This window comes from Brachycentrus maculatus, unplaced genomic scaffold (assembly GCF_059751285.1).
Source record: "Brachycentrus maculatus isolate JH-2025_06_01 unplaced genomic scaffold, ASM5975128v1 h1tg000118l, whole genome shotgun sequence".
NCBI lineage: Eukaryota > Metazoa > Arthropoda > Insecta > Trichoptera > Brachycentridae > Brachycentrus > Brachycentrus maculatus.
The window spans coordinates 174879-197285 of record NW_028280871.1 but is presented as its reverse complement, the minus strand read 5'-3'; the positions used below and the strand labels follow the sequence as shown (position 1 = coordinate 197285).

The 22407-nt window shown below is 39.1% G+C and overlaps 1 protein-coding gene across 2 annotated transcripts; it reads left to right on the top strand.

Annotated features, from left to right (window-relative positions):
• The first annotated feature begins 60 nt into the window (after positions 1 to 60).
• On the top strand, positions 61 to 21295 carry Bre1 (E3 ubiquitin-protein ligase Bre1). Of its 2 annotated transcripts, XM_088259566.1 has the most exons (15): positions 68 to 212; positions 288 to 442; positions 1709 to 1895; positions 2742 to 3130; positions 5887 to 6168; positions 8008 to 8181; positions 9264 to 9521; positions 12013 to 12216; positions 13188 to 13375; positions 14473 to 14626; positions 15527 to 15694; positions 16461 to 16652; positions 17622 to 17814; positions 18295 to 18389; positions 18480 to 21295. In XM_088259566.1, the coding sequence occupies exons 2-15, from the start codon at positions 290 to 292 to the stop codon at positions 18762 to 18764; spliced, it is 2922 nt and encodes a 973-aa protein (XP_088115692.1). In that variant the 5' UTR covers positions 68 to 212; positions 288 to 289; the 3' UTR covers positions 18765 to 21295. The 2 variants fall into 2 exon arrangements, with proteins under 2 accessions (XP_088115691.1, XP_088115692.1); XM_088259565.1 differs by having other exon boundaries at positions 61 to 442.
• Positions 21296 to 22407: the final 1112 nt, after the last annotated feature.

The window sequence follows — 22407 nt, the reverse complement described above, 5'->3', positions numbered from 1 at the left end:
TATTATTCCTAAACATGCTCTATGAATTTTTTTCTTCAGCTTTTTCCAGCGTAAATTATCTATAGCGATTCTGCGTGTCTCACATCCAAGCTTTGTGGTGTCTGGCAAATTTTAACAATGATTACACTTAGTTTATTACACCATTTAAATCCGATTTATTATTTGTAATTCGAAGCGTAGGCTTAGTTTTACATTATATGCTAAACTGATAGGTAATATCCAAAGAAAATACATGTAATGTAACGTACTGACATTAAGAAGGTGCAGCCGCTAATTTTTTCAGATAGCTATGTCGAAAAGGGCTGCAGAAGATGGAGCTTCATCCAGTGGGCAGCCTCCTATCAAGAAGGTGCATTTCGAACCTCATCTCATCGGTCCGGTGTCCACGCTGGAGGAGATGGACATCAAAGTTCTACAGTTCCAGAATAAGAAACTTGCGCAGGTTGTTACCGAGTTTTTCACAATTTTTCTTCTTTTTACAGCTCCAACTTCCCAGCCGGTGATCATGGAGCACTCCAGCATCACCCGCAAGCCTCCTGAAGTCTTGTCCGCGGCATATTTTCCGTTTTCCCCCCGCACATTTCGCTAATTGGTCCTTGAAAACGTCATGGCATTAGGTCGAATGTTCCGCTGTTTTTCTGTATAAATATAGCGTTTGTCTTATTTATACAGAAAAAAACTTATTTTTCGTTTCTTAGCCAGCTTTTCTTCATTCGGAAAGATCCCCAATTTCTTTGTTTGTCAATAATTGGAAACATGTTTTGACAAATGTCTTCCATATTGATAGTTTTATATGGAATGTATTTCCTGAATAAACGTAATTTTTACTTCACCATGCTTCGTCTAAATATTAAGTGTAAATACAATAACATCAATTATAACATGTTTGTTTTAATTGCATAATCTTATTGATCCTATTTGCCCGAGTTTCATTCATTGAAATGTCAACAAACAAGCAGTATGTTCAAATCGCGAATATTTTTTAATTTCTCGGTTTGATTGAAAATCAGAGAAAACTTAATGTACAAATCTATTTACTTGTATATTTTTTCCTCACCATTTTGTTTGAAATTTATTATCTGAATTGAGGAAAATTTATTTATAAATATCCGATAGAGAAATTGAGGGATTTGATAAAAAAAATATTATAAATTTATTAAATCATTGAGCAAATTTTCGTTCCAGAATTTAAGCTTTGGTCATTTTAATTTCTAATCAGGTACTTTAACACTGAACGGTCTAAACTCAAATCCTGTAGCGGTAAATTATTTATTAGTGATGAATGAGTTTAATACTATAAATTGATTTTTCCAATTCCATACGAGGCTGCGGGATAAACTCACGTTTTCCAAATTTTGATTTTGCTACTCGTTTGTATATTTGTAATATGATTTCTCACATAATGTGTGTGCTACAAATATTTACCACATCAATCTATGTAATTTTAATAAAAGTTAATTTTAATGTTTGTAAACTCATTCCTCAAATTCAACATTAACATTTTGCATCATCAACATTCTGGATCAAAACTTTCAGTGTTGTGTCATGTCAACTCATATTTATTTTGATTTTGTTTTAAGCTGGTTTTTGCAGTACGCTCTCCATTTATTTATCCTTCCATATGTCACTTTGAGCACTGAATGAATAAGGATGAACAACTTACGATTTGACTGTTTTCCGATGGCTTATGTTGTTGTACTTTGAACAGCGCATTGAACAACGACACCGATGCGAAGCGGAGTTGCGGCAAAGGATAGAGCAGTTGGAGAAGAGGCAGACGCAGGACGACGCCGTGCTGTGTGTGGTAAACCGCTACTGGAACCAGCTCAATGAGGACATTCGCGTGCTTCTGCAGCGGTTCGATGCAGAGACAGCTGACGAGTCTGAGAATAAAAGTCAGTATAATTTCTTTCTTACGGATGTAAGGAATAATTTGATAAAATTGCATTGTATTTAGGCTAATGTGTATGAAGCCATTATCCTTTCCTTATCCCACCATAGATGGCTATTGTGAACTCGCGCATGATGTGTTTGATCAATGTATCTAGAAGTTTCAACAATTTAAGTAGTGTGGTTGTCAATCATGGGTAGAATTGGTGAATGTTACACATGTGTAACTTCTTCTTTTAACCCTTATCCGCACCCAACGATGCATAGGGCACTATGTCATATTGACGCAGTGTTATCTTAATCGTTATTTACATGAAGGCAAGGTGATACTCCTGCGGTTCAGGGACCAGTCCAGGTTTATCTTCTTCTTCATGAGCCCTCTTACCTTTACTGCTGGATATAGGCCTCTTCCCCTTCTTTTCATTTCCTCCGGTTGGTTGCTACTTGCAGTCAGTTTTTACCCCCCACAGCGACTACGTCGTCTGACCATCTCTTTTGGGGTCTTCCGACATCTCTTTTGTTCTCCCAAGGTCTCCATCGTAAAATTCTTGGGATCCATCTTGCGGGTCCTGTCTCGCAATATGTCCTGCCCATTGCCATTTGAGTTTTGCCACGCGATCCATGATATCCTCTACTTCGATTATTTTCCTGGTAACTTCATTTTTTATTTCATCCCTCAGGCTAAAACCACGCATGGATCTTTCCATAGTCCAAGGTTATATTAAATGAATATTACCCGTGTGTAAAGTGATCAAACCAAGCCTAAGACGGTCGTAAGCCCTGTAAATGCCCAGACTTCTATATTCTTCTTCATGTATGTTGAATTGTAAATGTGTTGTAATTTGTTCCAGATGAGAACGAGGCAACCACATCGTTCCTCATGCAGCTGTCGACGTGGGACAAGCAGGAGCTGGAGGAGCAGCTGGCGCACCGCGTGGCGGTGAGCAAGCGCGCGGTGGGCAAGGTGCTGCAGGCCTTCGACCGGCTGCAGCAGCGCGGGGAGAAGGTCACGGTGGCGCTGGCGGGCGGCGGCGGCGCGCTGGACGAGGCCGTGCGCGCGCTCAACGCCGAGCTGCAGGCCGAGAGCCGGCGCCTGCAGTCGCTGGGCACCAGCCTGCACGAGCGCTGCCACACCGCCTCGCTGCGCCTCGCGCGCCTGCAGGACACGCTCAACGGCCGCGACACCGAGAACGCCGAGCTGCGCAACCAGATCGACGATCTGCAGTATGAACTCATGAAGGTAAAACGCCAGAGGACGCCCACGCCGCCAATATGTTTGCGACTTATTACGACGATATGTGCTGTTCGACTTTTGAGGAGCTGAAGAGGGTTTCGTAAAATAGAGTAGAGTGGCGAAGGAGGTGGCATTTATTGCTGCAGACCAATCCACAGGATCGACACAAAAGAAGAAGACTAGCTTTTTATCTTGTCATTAATAAACTAACTAACTAACCATCACGCCGCTTCGCTGCAGGGGTAGGCAGAGAGAATAGATTACCACACCACTCTGTCTTTGCAAACATTCTTCTCCTCTTACTCCCCTGCTGATTATTTTGACTAACCTGACCGCTTTCTGTATTTGACATACCTGATTGTGTCAAGTTTTTCTCGGTCTTCCTCTGCCCCTTTTTCCAACTACACTCGCCTCATAAATTTGTTTTACCATTCTTTCCTCACTTATTCTTTCCACGTGTCCCAACAATCTCATCACACCTTTCTTAATTTTATCTATAATGCTTACCTCAGCTTTGCATTCTTTATTTCACCATTCGAACATCTATCATACATCGTTTTGCTGCACATTAGTCTGAGAGATCGCATTTTGACATTCAGTGTACTTTCATCCTTCTTGTCCTAACTCCATGCTTCACTTTCATACATTAGAGTTGAAACCAGGACTCTGTTGTGTACTGCTAGTTCATCTTGTTATTTCTCATTCTCTAAATGACTCGTGTCCGTGATTTGGATCCTTTTTTATATGATCTTCTCTTCTGTGCATGTCATGTCGGGTCCCCCTGACGCTGACTATCACTCGAGAGTAATTGCCCTTGTCTCGAACAGCTCTAAACAGCGCCCTGAGGGTCCTGATCCCCGTCCAATCTCGTATATTCCGGAGCCAGGAGATCTATCTTCTGCCCACACCTCGTCGACCCTCTATTTTGCCTTCAATATGATGGTAAAATATAATGATAAGTTTACTATGACTTCCGGGCGCAATATGATCTATAAAAATGTCTCTTTCCTCAAATAAGAAATCCTCCCTTGTAAAAAATTGTCAATATTGAAAAGCTGAAACAAGTATAACAAATTATGAAATGAAGAAAATATTGCAATAATATGAAATAATTGTCTCAAAAATAGTAACTGCCTACTCCGGATTTTGAACCCGGGACCTCGGGATCCGCTACTCTACCAATTGAGCTAAGCGGTACCTTAGCACTACCTTAGTTGGGAAATTATTTACTCCATATGTAACAACTATTACATATGTAATGTAACAACTATTTTGCAACCTCTGTTGTATTTTGGTTATCATTTCCTGAATTAACACATTGGTTGCGGGAAACGCTTAAAAGCGTCTTTAACTTAACCTTTTAAATGCCGGTATGTAGGAGTGTAGCTGTGCACAGCAGGCCGTGAATGTTTAATAAAAATAAATCATTTTTATAACTTAAAAACATTACACCTTGAAAGGATATTTAAATAACTTACCAAATTTGTTCAATGTGCGATGTATTTACTTACCTTTACTTAGACAAACATATTTTAATTTTTCAGAAAATGTCAGGGTTGTCACAAATTATCACATATGTATTAAGATCGATTTTTTTTTTATTGTAAACTAAATTTTTTGTTTTTTTTTTGTTTTTGAAAATAAAATTAAAAGTCTTCTAATGTATGGTGTTGTTCAAAACACGTAAATCAAAAACACAGAAAACATACAGAGCAGAGTTGAAACACGAAAAACACAGTAAAGAAATGTACAAACAACACAGAAAACACACAAACAAGTTAAAAAATTGATAATTGTTCCGCACAAGTATCAAAAACTAACAAAAATCAATAAATCAAAATAAAATTATTGACGCGCGACAGATATCAGCAATATATGCGCGAAAATTGACAACCTTATTTTAGTGACTATTGTCTGTCAAACGAAGCTCGTGGGTTTATCTCTGTAAAATCGATAATATCAGAAAACTGTAATTTCATCTGTTTAGTGAAGTACTACAAAATCATACCAATAGATGTCTCTGTGTGTTCCATATTTTAAATTAATAAAAAAACGGGACATATGTATGATACACAGGCTCAAAGACAAGCGAGAAAACTCGCTATTTTTCTATGGCCGGCCTACTGGGCACGGCCAAGAATGCGAGATATCTCGCTCTTGGCACAGAAGCGGTTAATGTTGGTAGAAAGGGGGAGACGCTTATAAGCTTTCTATTTGCTTAGTTTTGGTAGAGCGCGAAAGAGGCCAAATAACATTGTACAGATGGGAATTGGGTTTGCGGCTACTTGTGATTAGTATACTGAGAATCAGGTGGCAGATAGCCGACAACAATGTGTTAATAATTTATTGCACTTGAAATGAAGACTCTAAGAAGCATTTATGGCAAGAGTCTACAAGACAGAATAAGGAACAACAGGAAAAGGGAAATATGCGAGATTGAAGATGTTAGGTGGGGAAGGCAACGATGGAGGCAATGGTATGCGCATGTGAGGAAAATGAAACCTTCCAGGCCTCGTAACGATGGGAATCGACATCGCAGGAGGCTAATTTCTCTTAAAAACAGGCCACAAGGCGTACACCAAGAAGAAAAAGAAGAAGAAAGGTTGAGCATGTTAAACCATTGCTTTATTCGCCGATGAATATGTAAAAAATAAAAATATTGACGTTTTTTTAACTTGTTAACTATTTTGTGTTCTTTCTCGCATTGCGACGGATTGTTCACATTGTCTGGGTGCGAATGATTGCAAAGGATTGTATGGCAGGTGCGGTCCAGGAACGACAAGCTGGAGAACCACCTGGCGGAGGCCATCGAGAAGCTGAAGAGCTACCACCTGGTGGGGGGTGCGGGCGGGGCGGGGGGCGCGGGGGGCAGCAGCAGCCAGGCGCCCAGCGCGGGCGTGCAGCTGGGCGCGGGGCAGCTGGAGGACCTGCACAAGGAGGCGGAGGAGCAGCGCGAGCTCGCCAACAATCGCCTGGCCGAGCTGGACCGCCTGCACCAACAGCACCGGGAGACCCTCAAGGAGGTGGAAAAACTCAAGATGGATGTGAGTTTAAGCGTACATTTTTTATTAAATACAAATGAAACTTTGTTGACTTATTTTTCGCATTACATATTTCTTGTCCGAATTAACTAAAAACTTTTGAAAATCACATTTTTTCTAGTTGATTTTTTTGATAAAAAACTATAGTTTTAGAAGAAAAACGTCTTTTGAATTTTTTCTCAGTTTACTGTGGTGACGTGAGATGTGCATTTTCAATATTTCTTCAATTTAAAAAATCATAATAATAACATTAAAGAAATATATAACAGTAAAGTTTTAGGGAAAGAACCAAAAGCTTTTCTGCGCATTTGTGGATTTGCAAAATGCGTATGACCGAGTTATTATAATGAAGTTATGGAAGGTGTTATCTGAGTATGGAGTAAGCAGTAAACTTATTCAAGGCATTGCATCCTTGTACGAGGATAGCACTGCATGCATTAGGGTAAATGGCTCATTTTCATCCTGGTTTGTCATCTCTAAAGGTGTCAAACAGGGATGTGTAATTTCGCCTTCTCTGTTTAATCCATACATGGATAACTGCATGAAAGAGCTGAAAGGTTTAAATGTTGGAGCTAGAATGAATAATTTGACCGTTTGTTGCCTTTTATATGCTGACGACGCTGTTCTTCTTGCCGATAGCAGAGAAGACCTGCAAACATTGGTGACAAAAGTGTATAATGTGTGCAAGGAAAGTTATTTATTGATGAATGTTAGCATATCCAAAATCATGGTTTTTGAAAGAGATGAATGTAGATCTGAGTGTGAAATATTGGTAAATGGGGAGATTTTAGGTACATGTCAGGTAGAGTCGTAATAATCGTCGGGTATGTATGAGGAGATGCATGAATTTAGAAGAGACCAAAGAATGTTTGCAAAGACAGAGTGGTGTGGCGTTAGATTCTCTCTGCCTACCCCTGCGGCGAACCGGCGTGATGGTTAGTTAGTTTAAAATAATAAAATTTTTATTATTAGATTGCAAAACCTGACTAAAAAAATCTTTAAATAAAAAGTCATTTTGAGGGTCTCATGGAATCCTTGTCGGAGTGGGAGGGTTGTTTGCGTCAAAAACATCACAAGTGTGTTTCTGTACTACAAATGCACATGTGATATTGTGTGGTGGACTAATTTTTTTATTGTACGATTCTTTTTTTTTTTAAATTCTTTTGCATTACATAGCATAAATTCAAATACAAAAAAATATTAATGAAATATAAAAATGAATACAAAAAAAGATCCCACAAAGGCATGGCCTGTGTGTGGGTATACAAAATAAATAGTCATAGTACAGGGTATAAGGGTATAGGTTTCTAAGTAGAATTAGTTAATACAAAATACAAAAAAGTTAATATAAAAAACAAAAAAAAATACTTGACTCAGTAGTTTTTAAAAATCAAAATCAAAAACATAAAAAAGATGACAAAGTAAAAAAGTAAAAAGCTAACGATCATGTGCTAAAAGAAAAAGGAGCTTAAATCTGTATCTTCTATAAATAATCTAAGCAAATCTCTACAATGTTGCCAGGTAGAGAATGGTTTCCCGCAGCATCAATTATATGGCCATTATTAAAATTGGCGAGAATTTTAAATCAAATACTGGACGTTAAAGACATATAAGGCGCACTTGAATGTTGGAGGCAAATTTTTAAAGAAAAAAGTGCATTTTACAGTCAGTAAATTACGGTACCTAGTTTTGTTGGCTAACAATGCAGATAATCTATTTATTGAGGTTTTTATTATTATTTTTTTTAAATTAAGGAGGTATTTCTTGAACGTCTGACCTTCTTGAGATGATTCCTGTGGCATAGTACAAAGTGAATGAATGCTTTATTTCCTGAATGTTTAGATCCGCCAGCTGCCCGAATCTGTGATAGTGGAAACGACAGAGTACAAGTGTCTGCAGAGCCAGTTCTCGGTTCTGTATAACGAGTCCATGCAGATGAAAACGGCGCTGGACGAGACGAGAGCGCAACTGCAGAACAGCAAAAACCAGCACCAGAGACAAATCGAACTTATGGAGGTGAGTTGCGACACATTCTGACTTATTATATGAATTATATTCATTTCCAAATATCAAATAGAAAAGCATATCTTTTGCTCATTAATTACCATTAATGATACGATATCGGTAGGTAAGGGGTAAACAATTGTGAATATAAAACATTTAATGTCCAGGATAGACAAATAGCATTTTATTTTATTTTAAGCGAATATAAAATTATCAAAAATTGTATTATTACAATGTATAATAGGTTACCAAAATGGTTTGAGCGCTATTTTTTTTTTAACAAACCAATTTCGTGCGTTCTTTGGTAGTTAGTCTATATAATGAAATAAAAATCCAAACTAAATATTTGTACCATGCTAATGTCTGATTGATCATACTATTATCGAAACAATAATTAGAATCAAAGTGATATTGCTACAATATTTCGCTCACTCCTTTCAAGAACGTCACAAATCAAATAACATGATTTTTCAGGAGAACATGTTTAAAGTTTAAAAAGCCACTTATTGAACTTTTTACTGTGCAACAGATCTTTTTAGGTAAAAACTGAATGTTCTTTCTCCATTTGAAAAATATTTAGTATATTTAAAAAAATAATTAAACAATACCTTTTCTTCAAAATGCAAAAACAACACTTTCTGCCCTGTAGCGGGTAAATATTAAGTTAAAAATATGCCGCTTTGATTGACCAATAGATGTAGAGAAAATAGCAGTTTGTCTTGCCGTATCCACAACCAATGGTGCATATAGCACTGCGTCGTATTGATACAGTGTTACTTACATGAAGGCAAGGTGACCACTCCTGCGCTTCAGGGACTAGTACAGGGTAATATTAAATAAATTTTATCGGACCTGGGACGTCCAGCGCGGTACCTAAGCTTGCTAACCATTACACTACGGAGGCGGACATATAAATAGCTTCATTCAATGACTAATTTTGACAACCTAAAATGTAAAAATATGCTGTTTAATTTTGTCTGTTTGATCTTTGCAAATGTCAAAATTGATGGTTGCCTGATTAGCTTTACAAGTGGATTCCACTGTCCGTAATGCGAGATAGGGGATAAATGGGTGTGATTGTAAATGTTACTCAGAGCGAGGAGCTGGCGCGGCAGAAGGGCCTGCGCGCGGAGCTCATCCAGCTGGAGGACGTGCTGGGGCAGCTGAAGAAGGAGTACGAGATGCTCCGGATCGAGTTCGAGCAGAACCTCGCCGCCAACGAGCAGACGGGCCCCATCAACCGGGAGATGCGCCACCTCATCACCTCGCTGCAGAACCACAACGGCCAGCTCAAGGGCGAGGCGCACCGCTACAAGCGCAAGTACAAGGACTCCACGCTCGACATTAGCAAGGTACTTCACTTACGCTTCAACATTTTTTTTATTTTTTATTTTATTTTATTGATTTGGCGTTTGATTTGTAGAACTCCATTTTAATTTATGTATTGTTAAATCAAAAACAGATTTTTTAAATCTACTAAGTTGTATTTTATTGTAAAGGTGGAGACTGACCGGAGCATTTCGTCATAACATAACGTCGTAACATCGCTCGCGGCGAGCATCCGAAACTATGGATGGAGCGCTCGGCTCGCTGTACTGACTAAACCAATGCTCGCATCGTAACGTGTTACATTACGACGAAATGACCCTATACGGTGGCTTGCCACTCCAGTTACCTTACTACGACTACTACTACTAGGACCACCATCACGCCATTTCTGCAGGGGTAGGCAGAGAGAATGGCATGCCACACTCTTCTGTCCTGACATACACTCCTCACTTCCTTCACATCCATACATCTAGTCAGACGTGCCCTCTGATTATGCAGACTTTTGACATCACCAGATTTTAGGTTCTGATTGATCTGATCGTGCCAAGTCTTTTTTGGGCGTCCTCGTTCTGTTCTCCCGCTCACATTCGCCGCATATATTTTCTTAGTCATTCTCTCACTATCCATTCGCTCCACATGTCCATACCACTTTAAAGATCTCTTCTTAATCGAGTTACTATATATTTTTTTATTTATATTTAAAAGAAATAAATAAATGAGTAAATGATGCAACAGAATAATTTTGCAGGCAAATTTAAAAGTGAATTTTATTCACACAATACAAGTGTACCAGTACGACAAAGAAAATTAACTTTTTAATTTGCGTATAATACGACAAATAGTGAGTCTGTAACCGGCGTGGGTTACGTGCGATGAATCTCAGAAATTTACACGCCTGGCCTTCACTCGGAATCTACCAACTTGCCACCGTTGTAAGGGGTGACGTTCCAGACAGCCCCGCCGTACCGAGTTACCGAGTAAGCTGGATACGGACGGAGGTGACTGGATGTATGAGCCGGGAAGAGCGGGCACTGGACCGACAAGTCAACCTCAATAGCCCTGATAAGGGCTTGCCGAAACTGGTCCGTGAATCGGTATAATGAGGCGAAACGGTCCAGGCTGGCGGCGCGGCGAGTCGTCCAAGGAGCGGGAGCGGAGAAATGAAACACAGGTTTCAACAGTCACACCAGAACTAATTTATTATCTCAAAATGCGCCCTCTATATACCCGGCCGTGATCGCGTACCGCCCGACAGTGGGAAAGTACAGCCAATCAGCAGCCGGGGGAGAGAGACAGCCATATCTCTGTCTCTCTCTAAGGGGCACCGGACGGGCTACACTTTTATACCGTACCGGTGCCGTTCCAACAGTTCAACAATTCGTTATTACATTAGAGTTATTACAAGACATATTTATTCCATACAATATCCGTAATTATCATATTTATTCTACACAGTATCCGTAATATCTAGGCGCATTTAACATATTTTCTCATCCTTACTTATATCTAATACATTTCTTTATACAAGTGGTGCCGAAGCCATATAAATCCATACAAATTCCTAGAGGCCCTTCTTCGGGCCGTGGCCCGACGGGCGACCGTCTCGCCCGCCGCCAGGCGCCTGGAATTCCTTTTCAGGGCCGCCGCACGGGGTGTGCGATCTGTCCGTAACAGAGTCAATTAACTGAATAATATCGTCCATGAATTATTCTTAAATTTCTCACAGTATTTGCAAATGAGCACTGATTTTAATCAAACAATTTAATAATTTGTTAACATTGTTCAAGCGTGTATCTTTCCATGATTAAATGGCATAACCTACTGAATACCGATACCGATACTGGAGGTAGTTATTGGAAACATGAAAATGCATCCTCTCCGGTACATCTGGGTTCGGCGTCACACTGCGGATCAGATGGGAAAAATGCGTGGCTAAATAAGCATCCTTTTTTTCCCCAGACTATTGTGTCCCAGCATCCCCAAAACAAAGCCTTATTATCACATTCTACTTATGAGTAGTCTATTTGCAAACCACATTATGTCAAAAAATTAAGTTTTTCAGTCAATGGCGGCAATTGGTAGAAGATTAAATCTTCTACCGATTTGAGTTTTTTTGAGAGAATTTCAGAATAAAACCGTTGATTTTGGCAAGAGTATTGATTTTTCTATTCCTAACTTGTCGAGTTTTGGCAGATTATGTTAAACATAGACGTTAATATTTTAAATCTTCTACTGATTGCCGCCATTGGCCGACAAAATTTTTTAAAGGTGGGGACTGACTTCCACATTTCATCGCAACATAACATTGGCGGCAAGCATCCGACTTCGAATGGAGCACTCGGAACGCTATGCTGACTATACAATTGCTCGCATCATAACGTGTTACGTTACGACGAAATGACTCCGGTCAGTCCCCACCTTAACATAATGTGGTTTGCAAGTGGACTACTCATATGTAAAGCGTGATTCTTGTCATGTTTATCTCGTCTCACTGTAAATGTTGTATTTTGACAGTTGAAGAAGGAGATAGAAGACTTGAATGCAGGGGTGAACAGCACCAGCAGCGGGGCCGCCTGCCCCATCAAGGAGGAGAAGAAGGAGGTGGTGCTGGGGGGCTCGGGGCCGGGCAGCACCGAGGGCGGCGCGGGGGGCCCGCCCGCGCCCCCGCCCCCCACCGACACCGCACACATCAAGAAGGAGGAAAATGATATTCACGAGGTAATGCTTCTGCGCATGCTTAACAAAATTACGGAAGTCCCGTTCTAGTGATGTTTGTGTCAGCAACGAAATGGAAAAATGTTAAAGATTCTTTATTTTTAACAAAATGTTACTTAAAAAATGAATAATTCAAAATTTAAACGCTTATCCGCACCCGATGGTGCATAGAGCACTGAATAATATAAACGCAGTGTTATGTTGATCGTTAGACACATGAAAGAAAGGTGATCAATCTTCGCTTCAGGTACCAGTCCAGGGTAATATTGAATGAATATTAGAGTGAAAAAAAACCACTTATTTATATGAACCCCCCCCTGGGAATCGAACCCGGGACCTCTAGTACGGTAGCCGAGTGTGCTGACCATTACACTGTGGAGGCGGACAATAAATAATAGTCTTCACAATACAAAAACAAAAACCGTTATGTGCAGTGAAAATATATATTTTTTTAATCCACCACTCTCGCTCAATTCCTTCCCTCTGCTGCATGCTACACTGCTGTGCTGCAAAGGAAGAAAACAGTCCCACCAGTTATTCGGCTTGCCTTACTAATGCCAAGTATCAGTGGAGTGCTAGCGGGTGCCTAACACTGCCTTCCTATACTCCGTCACTGTCGGCGGAACCAAAAACAGTGTCGGTCATTAAAATAGTTTTTATATAATCAATTGTGTTTTAGTGGACACCAGTCCATACATCGACATTTACATTTCAGATGACAATTAAATCTCATAAAAACTTTTGAAACTCCGAGTGAAAAATGTAATTCTTTTATCAAGCATTCAACATTTTGTTTTGTCAATTTAACCTTTTTCTTCTTCTGTGTGTGTCATGTCTAGTACCCCCGATGTCGACTATTACTTGAGAGTATTTGTCCTTGTCTTGGGCAGCTGTAACAGCCTCGACGGTTCTACCTTTTTACGTAACTTTTAAAGTGAGGGGTTAATAGTTACAATTGTCGTTTGTTGTTGCAGAACGAAGAATACGTGGACTCGAAACAGGGCATCGTGGGGGCACCCAACGCACTAGACGGGCCGAAGGGCGAGGCGGCCGCCAATAACAAGACCAACGCTAAACCCAAGGACAAGGAGCGGCCCGAGCACGGGCGACTCACGAAGGCGCAGGAGATTGAGATCATCAAAGAACTGAAGCAACAACTCAAGTAGGCTTACTTGTCTAACAACATATCTACCTTGCAATGACCTTTGTGACATACTTTAAAATTTTGCTTAGATTGTTTATTGAAGAGACAGATTTAAGCTCCTTTTTCTTGTAGACGTTTCACTCATGTAGTACATGCTTGCTAACTTTTTACTTTTTCATCTTTTTTATGTTTTTAAGTTTTTAATTTTATTAAAAAAAAAAAATTAAAAAAAACTTTTTTTTTTCTGATAGTCAAGTATTTTTGTATTTTATATTAACACTATTATTCTAGTTCTACTTATAATACCTGTTGTATTCTTACCAGTATCCTTTACTATGACCTAAATTATACTGTATACCCCACACACAGGCCATGCCTTTGTGGGATCTTTTTTTGTATTTTATATATATATATATATATATATATATATATATATATATATATATATATATATATATATATATATATATATATATATATATATATTTGTATTTGAATTTATGTGATGTTTGTATAATGCAAAAAAAATTAAAATAAAGAAAAAAGTAAAAATGTATTAGGGCAAAGTGTGGCCCCGGAGCCACATGCGGCTCTTTGACCTCGCAAGTGCATCTTTGGCACTAATATCCGCAGGAAAACTCTGTATATTTGTGCGAACAGTCTTTTTTTAAGCATGGACCTTATTGAAAGCAAACTGAGAAGTCCTCTTGTTTATGGGAAACTAGAATCTTGCTTATAATTTTAAATAACGACATGCAAACCTGACTTGATCATACTTTTAAAGGAGATGCATATGCAATAAGTACTTTTCTCATGGATACGTTACTTTCTTATCAATGAATAAAATCCCTACCAAGCATTTGCTTAGTAGGGATTTGCTTAATAGGGATTTGCTTAATAGGGACTTTACTTATTTAAGTAAAGTAAATAAGTATGAAACTAAGGGTAAGTTAAGTTCACAGGTTGAGTATTGTTTGAAAGAGGTTGATGCACAATGCTGTTTCATATTTAAAAAGTTGCTCACCCTGACAATGTTTATTTTGACGTTTTGCGAGATTGTTAAGCGGTTAGGTGAAGAACGCTTACTATGGTATAAACAATGTATCCGTTTGCAGGAAAGCGGGTAACGAGCAGAAAGAGATGAAACTCCTCCTGGACATGTACAAGGGAGTGAGCAAGGAGCAGAGGGACAAGGTCCAGCTGATGGCTGCCGAGAAGAAGGCCAAGCTGGAGATTGAAGATCTCAAGCAGCAGTTGAAGAGAATACAGGTCTGTTTTCTCGTCTATAGTCGTACGATATCTACCGGTAGTTGCATTCCCAGTGATGGGAGTTGCGTGACAGACATGCGGTATAGAAGACTCGAAGAATGGTGAATGTGTCGAGTTAGTTTAAACTCGATGGACTCGTAAGCATTAGCACTGTCAGAGTGCCATAAGCTACGAGTGTTACCCATCACTGCTATCCCTTTGCCATATATGGCAATACTGCTCTACTTATTTATAGATATGGCGTTTAATTTCGTAGAATTCCATTTTAATTAAATATTTAAATCAAATGCTGATTTTTAGGGTCTACTAAATTGTTTTTTTATTATTAAAAACACATAAAAATTAAATTTGTAAATAACCACTCACCGAGATTTTTATGTCTACCGGTTTCGAGACGTACCTTTCTCTCCGTCAGGACAATCACTACAACAGCATGCAAACAATACTACCCGTCACCACCATAGCACTATTCACACACTTACAACTATACAAAATGTTTATCACATGCGATTTTGGTCGAGCCGAGGACCAACGTGCACTAGGCTTGCAGAACAAACATGCATTAAGAGCCGAGGTCTGACATGCACATGTCAGTGCCAGAGTTATATACAAATATGACTAGCATTTTTGTAAAAAAATATAAAACTCAATATGACTAATCGCAAAGTAAATGCTTTAAATGTCAATAATCTTGAGAATATAAAATTTGTGACAATTGTTTTGCCTTGTTATGGCATTTTCAAATTACTGCGATAATTAAATGGACCGAGGGTCCTTATATATATACCGCTATACTTCCTTTACGCTTGTCGAATGTATTCCACTTCTCTCCCAGACCTGAAGCGCCCTTTGCACCATTTGGGTGCGTTATTATAATGGACATGTTTCATCCCTATGCAGGAGAGTAAGCGAGAAGAGAGGCGGAAGCTGGCGGACGAGGACGCCATCAGAAAGATAAAGCAGTTGGAGGAGCAGAAGTACGAACTGCAGAAACAGATCTCATTACAGAAACCCCCCGACGGCTCGTGGCCACCGGGACACTATAACCGACCGTTTGTCGGCTCACACGTGAGTACATTCTTTATTTTGTATATTAAAAGTATTGTTTGCGGGAAACGCTTGAAAGCTTCTTTTACATACTATTGGAGAGCAGGAGACACTTATAAGCGTTCCATTTGCTTACTTTTGGTAAAGGGCGAGAGATGCCTGCAAACATTGTACAGATGGGAATTGGGTTTGCGGTTACTTGTGATTAGTATACTGAAGGTCAGGCAGCAGACTGTCTGAGTATAATTAGGGTCGGGGTTGACAACAATATGTTAAAAGCATCGTTAATATAACACACTCCTTATCATTCATTATTCACTTTGTGTAATACCACGTAAAATCTTTACTGATTGCGTTTTGCTGTCATTCAATCTTGTTTAAGGGGATATTTGCAAACACAGAATTTATTCGCCAGGCACCAGAGATGTCACATGTCTTTTCACGCCTGATTTAAAAAAATATATAATTTGTGTAATTTGGCCTCATTTGAAAGCCAGAAAAAAAGTTATTGCATCTTCAATATTGTTATATGAATATTATGTACCAATCTCTTTGTTAAGGTCTTAACTATATGCACACAATTATCAAATCCCGTCAGCCGTCCGCAGGCGTAAAAAACACCTGTCCGAAATATGTTAATAAAAAATCCAGCATTTGTGAAAAAAGATTCGGGCACATTTGATTATATCTAAATGTTATCAGCCAGTTGGTTCAGGTTCACAATAAGTAGTCACGGTTCTCCGAGGTGTGGGTATTTGTGATGTTTGATGAAATATTCCCGCGACAGGAGGAAGAAGCCCTGCTGAACGAGATGGAGGTGACGGGTCAGGCGTTCGAGGATATGCAGGAGCAGAACTCGCGCCTGATACAGCAGCTGCGGGAGAAGGACGACGCCAACTTCAAGCTCATGACGGACCGCATAAAGGCCAACTCCTTGCACAAGCTGCTGCGCGAAGAGAAGGAACAATTACAGGAACAGGTATACCACTATCACTGTAAATCTAATCTATATAATCCTGAAGAAACTTGTACGAGTAGAGATATGCAAACCCCATAACCATTGCCGCTATTCTCCCTTTTCTATCTACCATTTCTCACCCATTTCCTTTTCCATACGGCTTCATCCTGAGCTACTCCACTCGAATATATCTCACTCCTAGTTGTAGCAGTGCCATTAGCATCATATAGGTGCTGACAAGGTCAGACAAAGAAGACTCATATTATATCACCTGATCAACAAGCATAGCGTTAAATATCAGATCTTATTCTAACCCTTATTTTGTAATACATTGGGCAATGAATTGTGTCATCACAATGTTATCTTGGTCGTTACATGAAGTCAAGGTGTTCAGTTCTGCACGTCAGGTTACCATTCTCGCATTATATTAAAGTGCAAAATCATATACATACAGTGAAATCCGAATTTTACTTTCCCAAATCTAACATTTATTACATACAATTTTATGTAATTATTTCAGTCCCGATATATTTTCATATATTTACTACCCGTAAATAGGATGTCATTCGATTTTCGACATGATCTGTAATGCTCCTTTTTATTTGACACTGCGCAATCATCGTTTACACGCAGTTTTTACTTTCTGTTACAATTTTTACAGAAATGAAGTTTAAAATGTTTGTTTTTTCACTACCCCCTAATATTAATACATTCTCTCCATTTAGGTTTTTGTATGCAAAAAATCTCATCTACATGATTTTCACAAAAAATAAATAAAATTAAAATGTTTATTTTCTTCAATACCCTGCATTTACATTTTCCCTTCATTTAAGTTTATTTTTTTCAGACCCTTACAAACTTAAAATAGGGGTTTCACTATATATTTACATATTTTGTCTCCTTAGACAAATGCACTTACCGCTACCCTACGGAGATTATAGTGCAGTCTCCAAGTAATAGATACTACAGATTGCCTTGTGTGTGGCGCAGGTGGTGACGCGGGACCAGCAGATCGAGTCCATGAACCTGGTGACGCGCAAGCTGGAGGAGAAGGAGCGGCTGCTGCAGAACACGCTGACGGCCGTGGAGAAGGAGCTGGTGCTCCGGCAGCAGGGCATGGAGATGCACAAGAGGAAGGCCATCGAGTCGGCGCAGTCCGCCGCCGACCTCAAGCTGCACTTGGGTACACTGTCTCCTCCGCTACCGTCATATTCTCTCATACCACAAGTTTCTAGTATTCTCGTTTAAACATCTCGACTGGTGGTGATAATGTTGCACTACCTCCTCGGTTTTGTTTTAATATTGTCATGTAGATACTACATACAATAGAATGTGAAATAATTAATTGCGTTTAAAATAAACGCAATTAATTATTTCAATTTAATACTTAAACTCATAATAAAATAAAATAAATGCTGGACTAAAAAACGCACAAAATGAAATCAAAATGTAAATTCATAAATCGGATATAAAAAAATAAATAAAAGTGAATTGTGCCTACTTCTGCTCTCTTGAAGGGCTTACTTTTCTTAGCTTGAAGGCAACCATAGGTTCAACAGAGCTTTTACTGTCTGAAATTTCAAGAAACTCTATGCGATAATATAACATTGTTTCAAATGGGGTTTATAAACTAGTTTGTAATATTTTTATATTGTGTCGGCAGAGAAATACCACGCGCAGATGAAGGAAGCGCAACAAGTTGTGGCTGAGAAAACTAGCGCGCTAGAAGCGGAAGCGTACAAAACCAAAAGACTTCACGTAAGTTACTTGCGGACTTATCGGGCCGGTATTGTTCGGGTGGAGTAGTCGGGCCGACCTTCTGACAATAGCGTGTATTGCGGTTTGCAGGAGGAGCTGGCCGTGCTGCGGCGGAAGGCGGAGCGCATGAAGAAAATGGAGCTGGCGGGCAGCAGCATGGACGAGGTGCTGCTAGAGGAGATCCGGGAGTACAAGGAGACCCTCACGTGCCCCTCCTGCAAGGTGAAACGGAAGGACGCCGTGCTGTCCAAGTGCTTCCACGTGTTCTGCTGGGACTGCCTGAAGACGCGCTACGAGACCCGGCAGCGCAAGTGCCCCAAGTGCAACGCCGCCTTCGGGGCCAACGACTACCACCGCCTGTACCTGTCCACCTAGGCGCGCCCGCCACCCTCTCCTTCCCTCTTCTAGGTGGTGCGCTCTCCGCTCGGAGCGGGCTCGTGTGTATATATGGCAAACATTCTCAGGAGGCGGCCCGCGGGCACCGAGTAGTCGTCCCATGCATTCCCGGTGGCCCGGCGGCCCGGAGCGATCAGTATTGCGCGAGGCGGATAGCGACAGATGAATATTTTTTTATACTAATTCTGCGCAACTCTAGGGATATGTAATATGTTTAAGGACCCATTCTCTCCACGGCGCCAGTATCCCTGTAATAATGGTGAGGCCCGAGAATGCGTATCGTGGATTAAGTAATCTGTGTATCATATTGTTTTATTGTATCATTCGGATGAACTGAGACAGTCGGGAAGTATGAGCACTCTCCGTTTATCGGATGCGGTAACACTCGCCCGCTCACTGTGAATGGGGAGTGGATGTATTTCCTCTCGCATGGTGTATAGTATTTTTCTATTTAAATCTTATTTCCAAAATCACGCGGCATCACTATAGACAAAAAGCTCCTAAAGGAAGCGATCAGAGCGCCTTTTCAGAGGTTGTTTGCGAAACGGTTAAAATTGACTTACATTCCAAAGCCAATTTATTATATATTACGATTGTCCATTTACTGGCAAAAGTATTTGGTCGGTCATTACGAGTAGTGTACCGGGAGACGCTCCCCGACTATATGTTTGTAACTTGCGTTCTGGCCGCACGCCACTCCTCACCCAGAAGCGGTGTAACGTCGGGTGAAGGAACATCGCGCTGTTACACAAGATGTAATATGTTTGTATGACAAGAATTGACACTTGGATGGAATCCATGTTAAAGAGACTGAAAGTGAAGGGTGGAGTTATAGCCACTAGCTGATAACTAGGGTACAAGTACATAACGCACGTATGCTGTACGCGTACGTCGCATCACGTCAATATGCAAATATTTCATACCTTTGTGATTATATTCGTCTATCATGTTAAATTATTTATCTTATAAATTCTTTTACTAAACAGTTTTGTAAATACATAACAATAAGTGTATTCATTACCGAGTAAGTACGTACAATAGGAAAGACCCGCATGAATGTTTATATATATATATATATAGCTTGGGCCAAGTATTCACCAGTGAACATCCATTCCTCACCATACTAACCCATCCCCATTCTGTTCAATTCACCCCATTTAACATAGATAATCGAGTCAATCCTCTGAAAACTATCAATTTGTTTTTCAAATTGAAATATGATATTGCTCTAATATTTTAGTTTGATTTATAACTTTTTTCTGGACTTGAAACCGTGTTTCAGAATTTAAATAGTCGAGTCACGTTAACCTTTTTTTATAAAAAATGTTGACTAGGTTAGTTTTCACAGTATCCTCGGGATATTTGCTCATTGAGTTGAAAAGCGGGGGCACGGAACATATGCTATTGCTAGATAGGTTTGTTAACAAATGGTTACTGGTGAATACGTAGCTTTAAATGTTGTTTCATCTAAAAGTCCTTTACTCCGCACACAGTATACGCAGTGTATTCCCTTGTCTACGTGCAGTCTTGTCGAGCTCCGTATCGGGAATGGTACGAAGTGAGCGGACGGACTGCTGCCGCTGCTGCTGCTACCGCTACTAGTGTCGGGTCGGCACGGACTTGTTGTCTATAGGTTCCCTGTACATACCCTAAAGTGCACACTACCCCTTCAGACTTGTACATACCGAGGGCTCTAGTATGTACTTTTCTATTCCTTATCATTTTATAGGCAAGGAAGACATGTATGTATGTGTGCGCGATCATTTGTCAATGTAATATATGTAAAAACTTATTATTGGGAGTGCGTATTTTGAGTAAACCGATTCATCACATAACCTCACTTATTGTTAACCCGATCATTTGTCTCTGAGAATCGGCAGGAACTCCCGCTATTCCAATAATCAAATTATAATGGATAAAGTTCTCTGATGGAACGCGCGCTGATTCATACAGGAAATAAAATTAATTCCCCAAAATCATTATGTGAAAGTTAAATATATTTTAAACATTAGTAATAATCAAATTGGTACCACCCAAAGATAGTAAGTGTATTTTGTAATTTAAGTCTTCAGAATGTGTTTTATTTTCTGAATACCTATGAATTTGAAAAAATTATTGAATTATGTCAGGAAATGAAGTGTTCTTCGATTGTTGGATGGAAGAATTATCGATCCTTCGGAACCATGATGATAATTATTGATCTTTCAGAACCAATATATTATTATGAATATAATGTGACCATTTAATTCCAAAAATGTATTAATATCTCTCTTTATATTAAAGTGTCAAATTTGAATGTTTATATTATAATGGAAATCTGTCGTGCAACATTTAGTTCGAGAATTTAAATAAAATAAACAATAGCTTTGAAATTATGAAAAATATTTTCGTACCAATTTTGTTGTCTATATGTGTATACCCGTGTAAAACAATATTCCGTTTCTCGATTATTTATCAAATAGTAAATCTAAATTGTCACAAACCAACTAATAAATTGATGATGGTTAAAGTTTATGTGTTTTATTTTATCATTAAGTATTGCTACATATTTAGTTTGCATTTACAGGTACGGTCAATTGAACAAATATAATTGAATATGAAGCGGTAGTCACAGTTATTGTAGACAACAGCGTCAAATCTGCCGGAAAGAATCCGTATATACTTAATCTCAGATCGTTGCGTTTCACTAAGTAACGGAATATGGACAAATCCTCCACCGACTCCTTGTCTGCAATATAACAACATTAGTCAATATACCGATATACCGGATTATTATTTTATAATTTCTATCTAGTTGTGACTTGACTAAAGCCATTTGTCAGTTGTCAACAAATGCTATGGAGGAAATAGCGCTCAAGAGAATCAGCTATACTCAATTTCATGAAAATCCTCATCCCTATTTTGAAGACTAAATTTACAACTAATTATTAGTCTAAAAAGCGAAGAGGTTTCTGTAACTATTCAAAGTAAAATGTTTACCTCGCAAAATGTAAAGTTTTCCTAACATTTCGAGAGTTCTAGATGATTCTGCAACCAACGCCTCCACAGCCAGACAACTCAGGCCAATATACAGTGCATAATGTCCAAACCATAGCATGACGGAAAGTAAATGGAATACATTCTAAAAATATATAAACATACATTATTACATGTCTTTATGTAGTCGGAATTTTTTTTAAAAAACTTTTAAATAAAACTACAAATGTAGTTCCTTGAAAAAATTGGCAGATACTTACGGTAACCACACGTTGACTTATAAACACGCCCACAATAATCACAAAGGAGAAAAATGATAAAACATAGCCAATTAGCATCTAAAAAAAATGCAAAAAAAAAAAAACATTAGTACATAAAATATACTAATAAATAATTGTGATGTACTTTAATTACAACATTTTGAGTTTGTCCAAATACTAGTGTGTCAAAAAAAATATGTACTTTAATATTTAAAAAGTATCAGAGAATGTGGAGGGATAATACTTAAGTGAAAAGTAAGACATACCAAGGCTTAAGAATTTATACGTTTTTTATCTCTTGACTGGTAAGGTCTTGCAAACTAAACTATCTGAGGAATGGATTCTGTAAACTAAAGTGTACCTGAGTCAGTTTTTACAAACTAAAC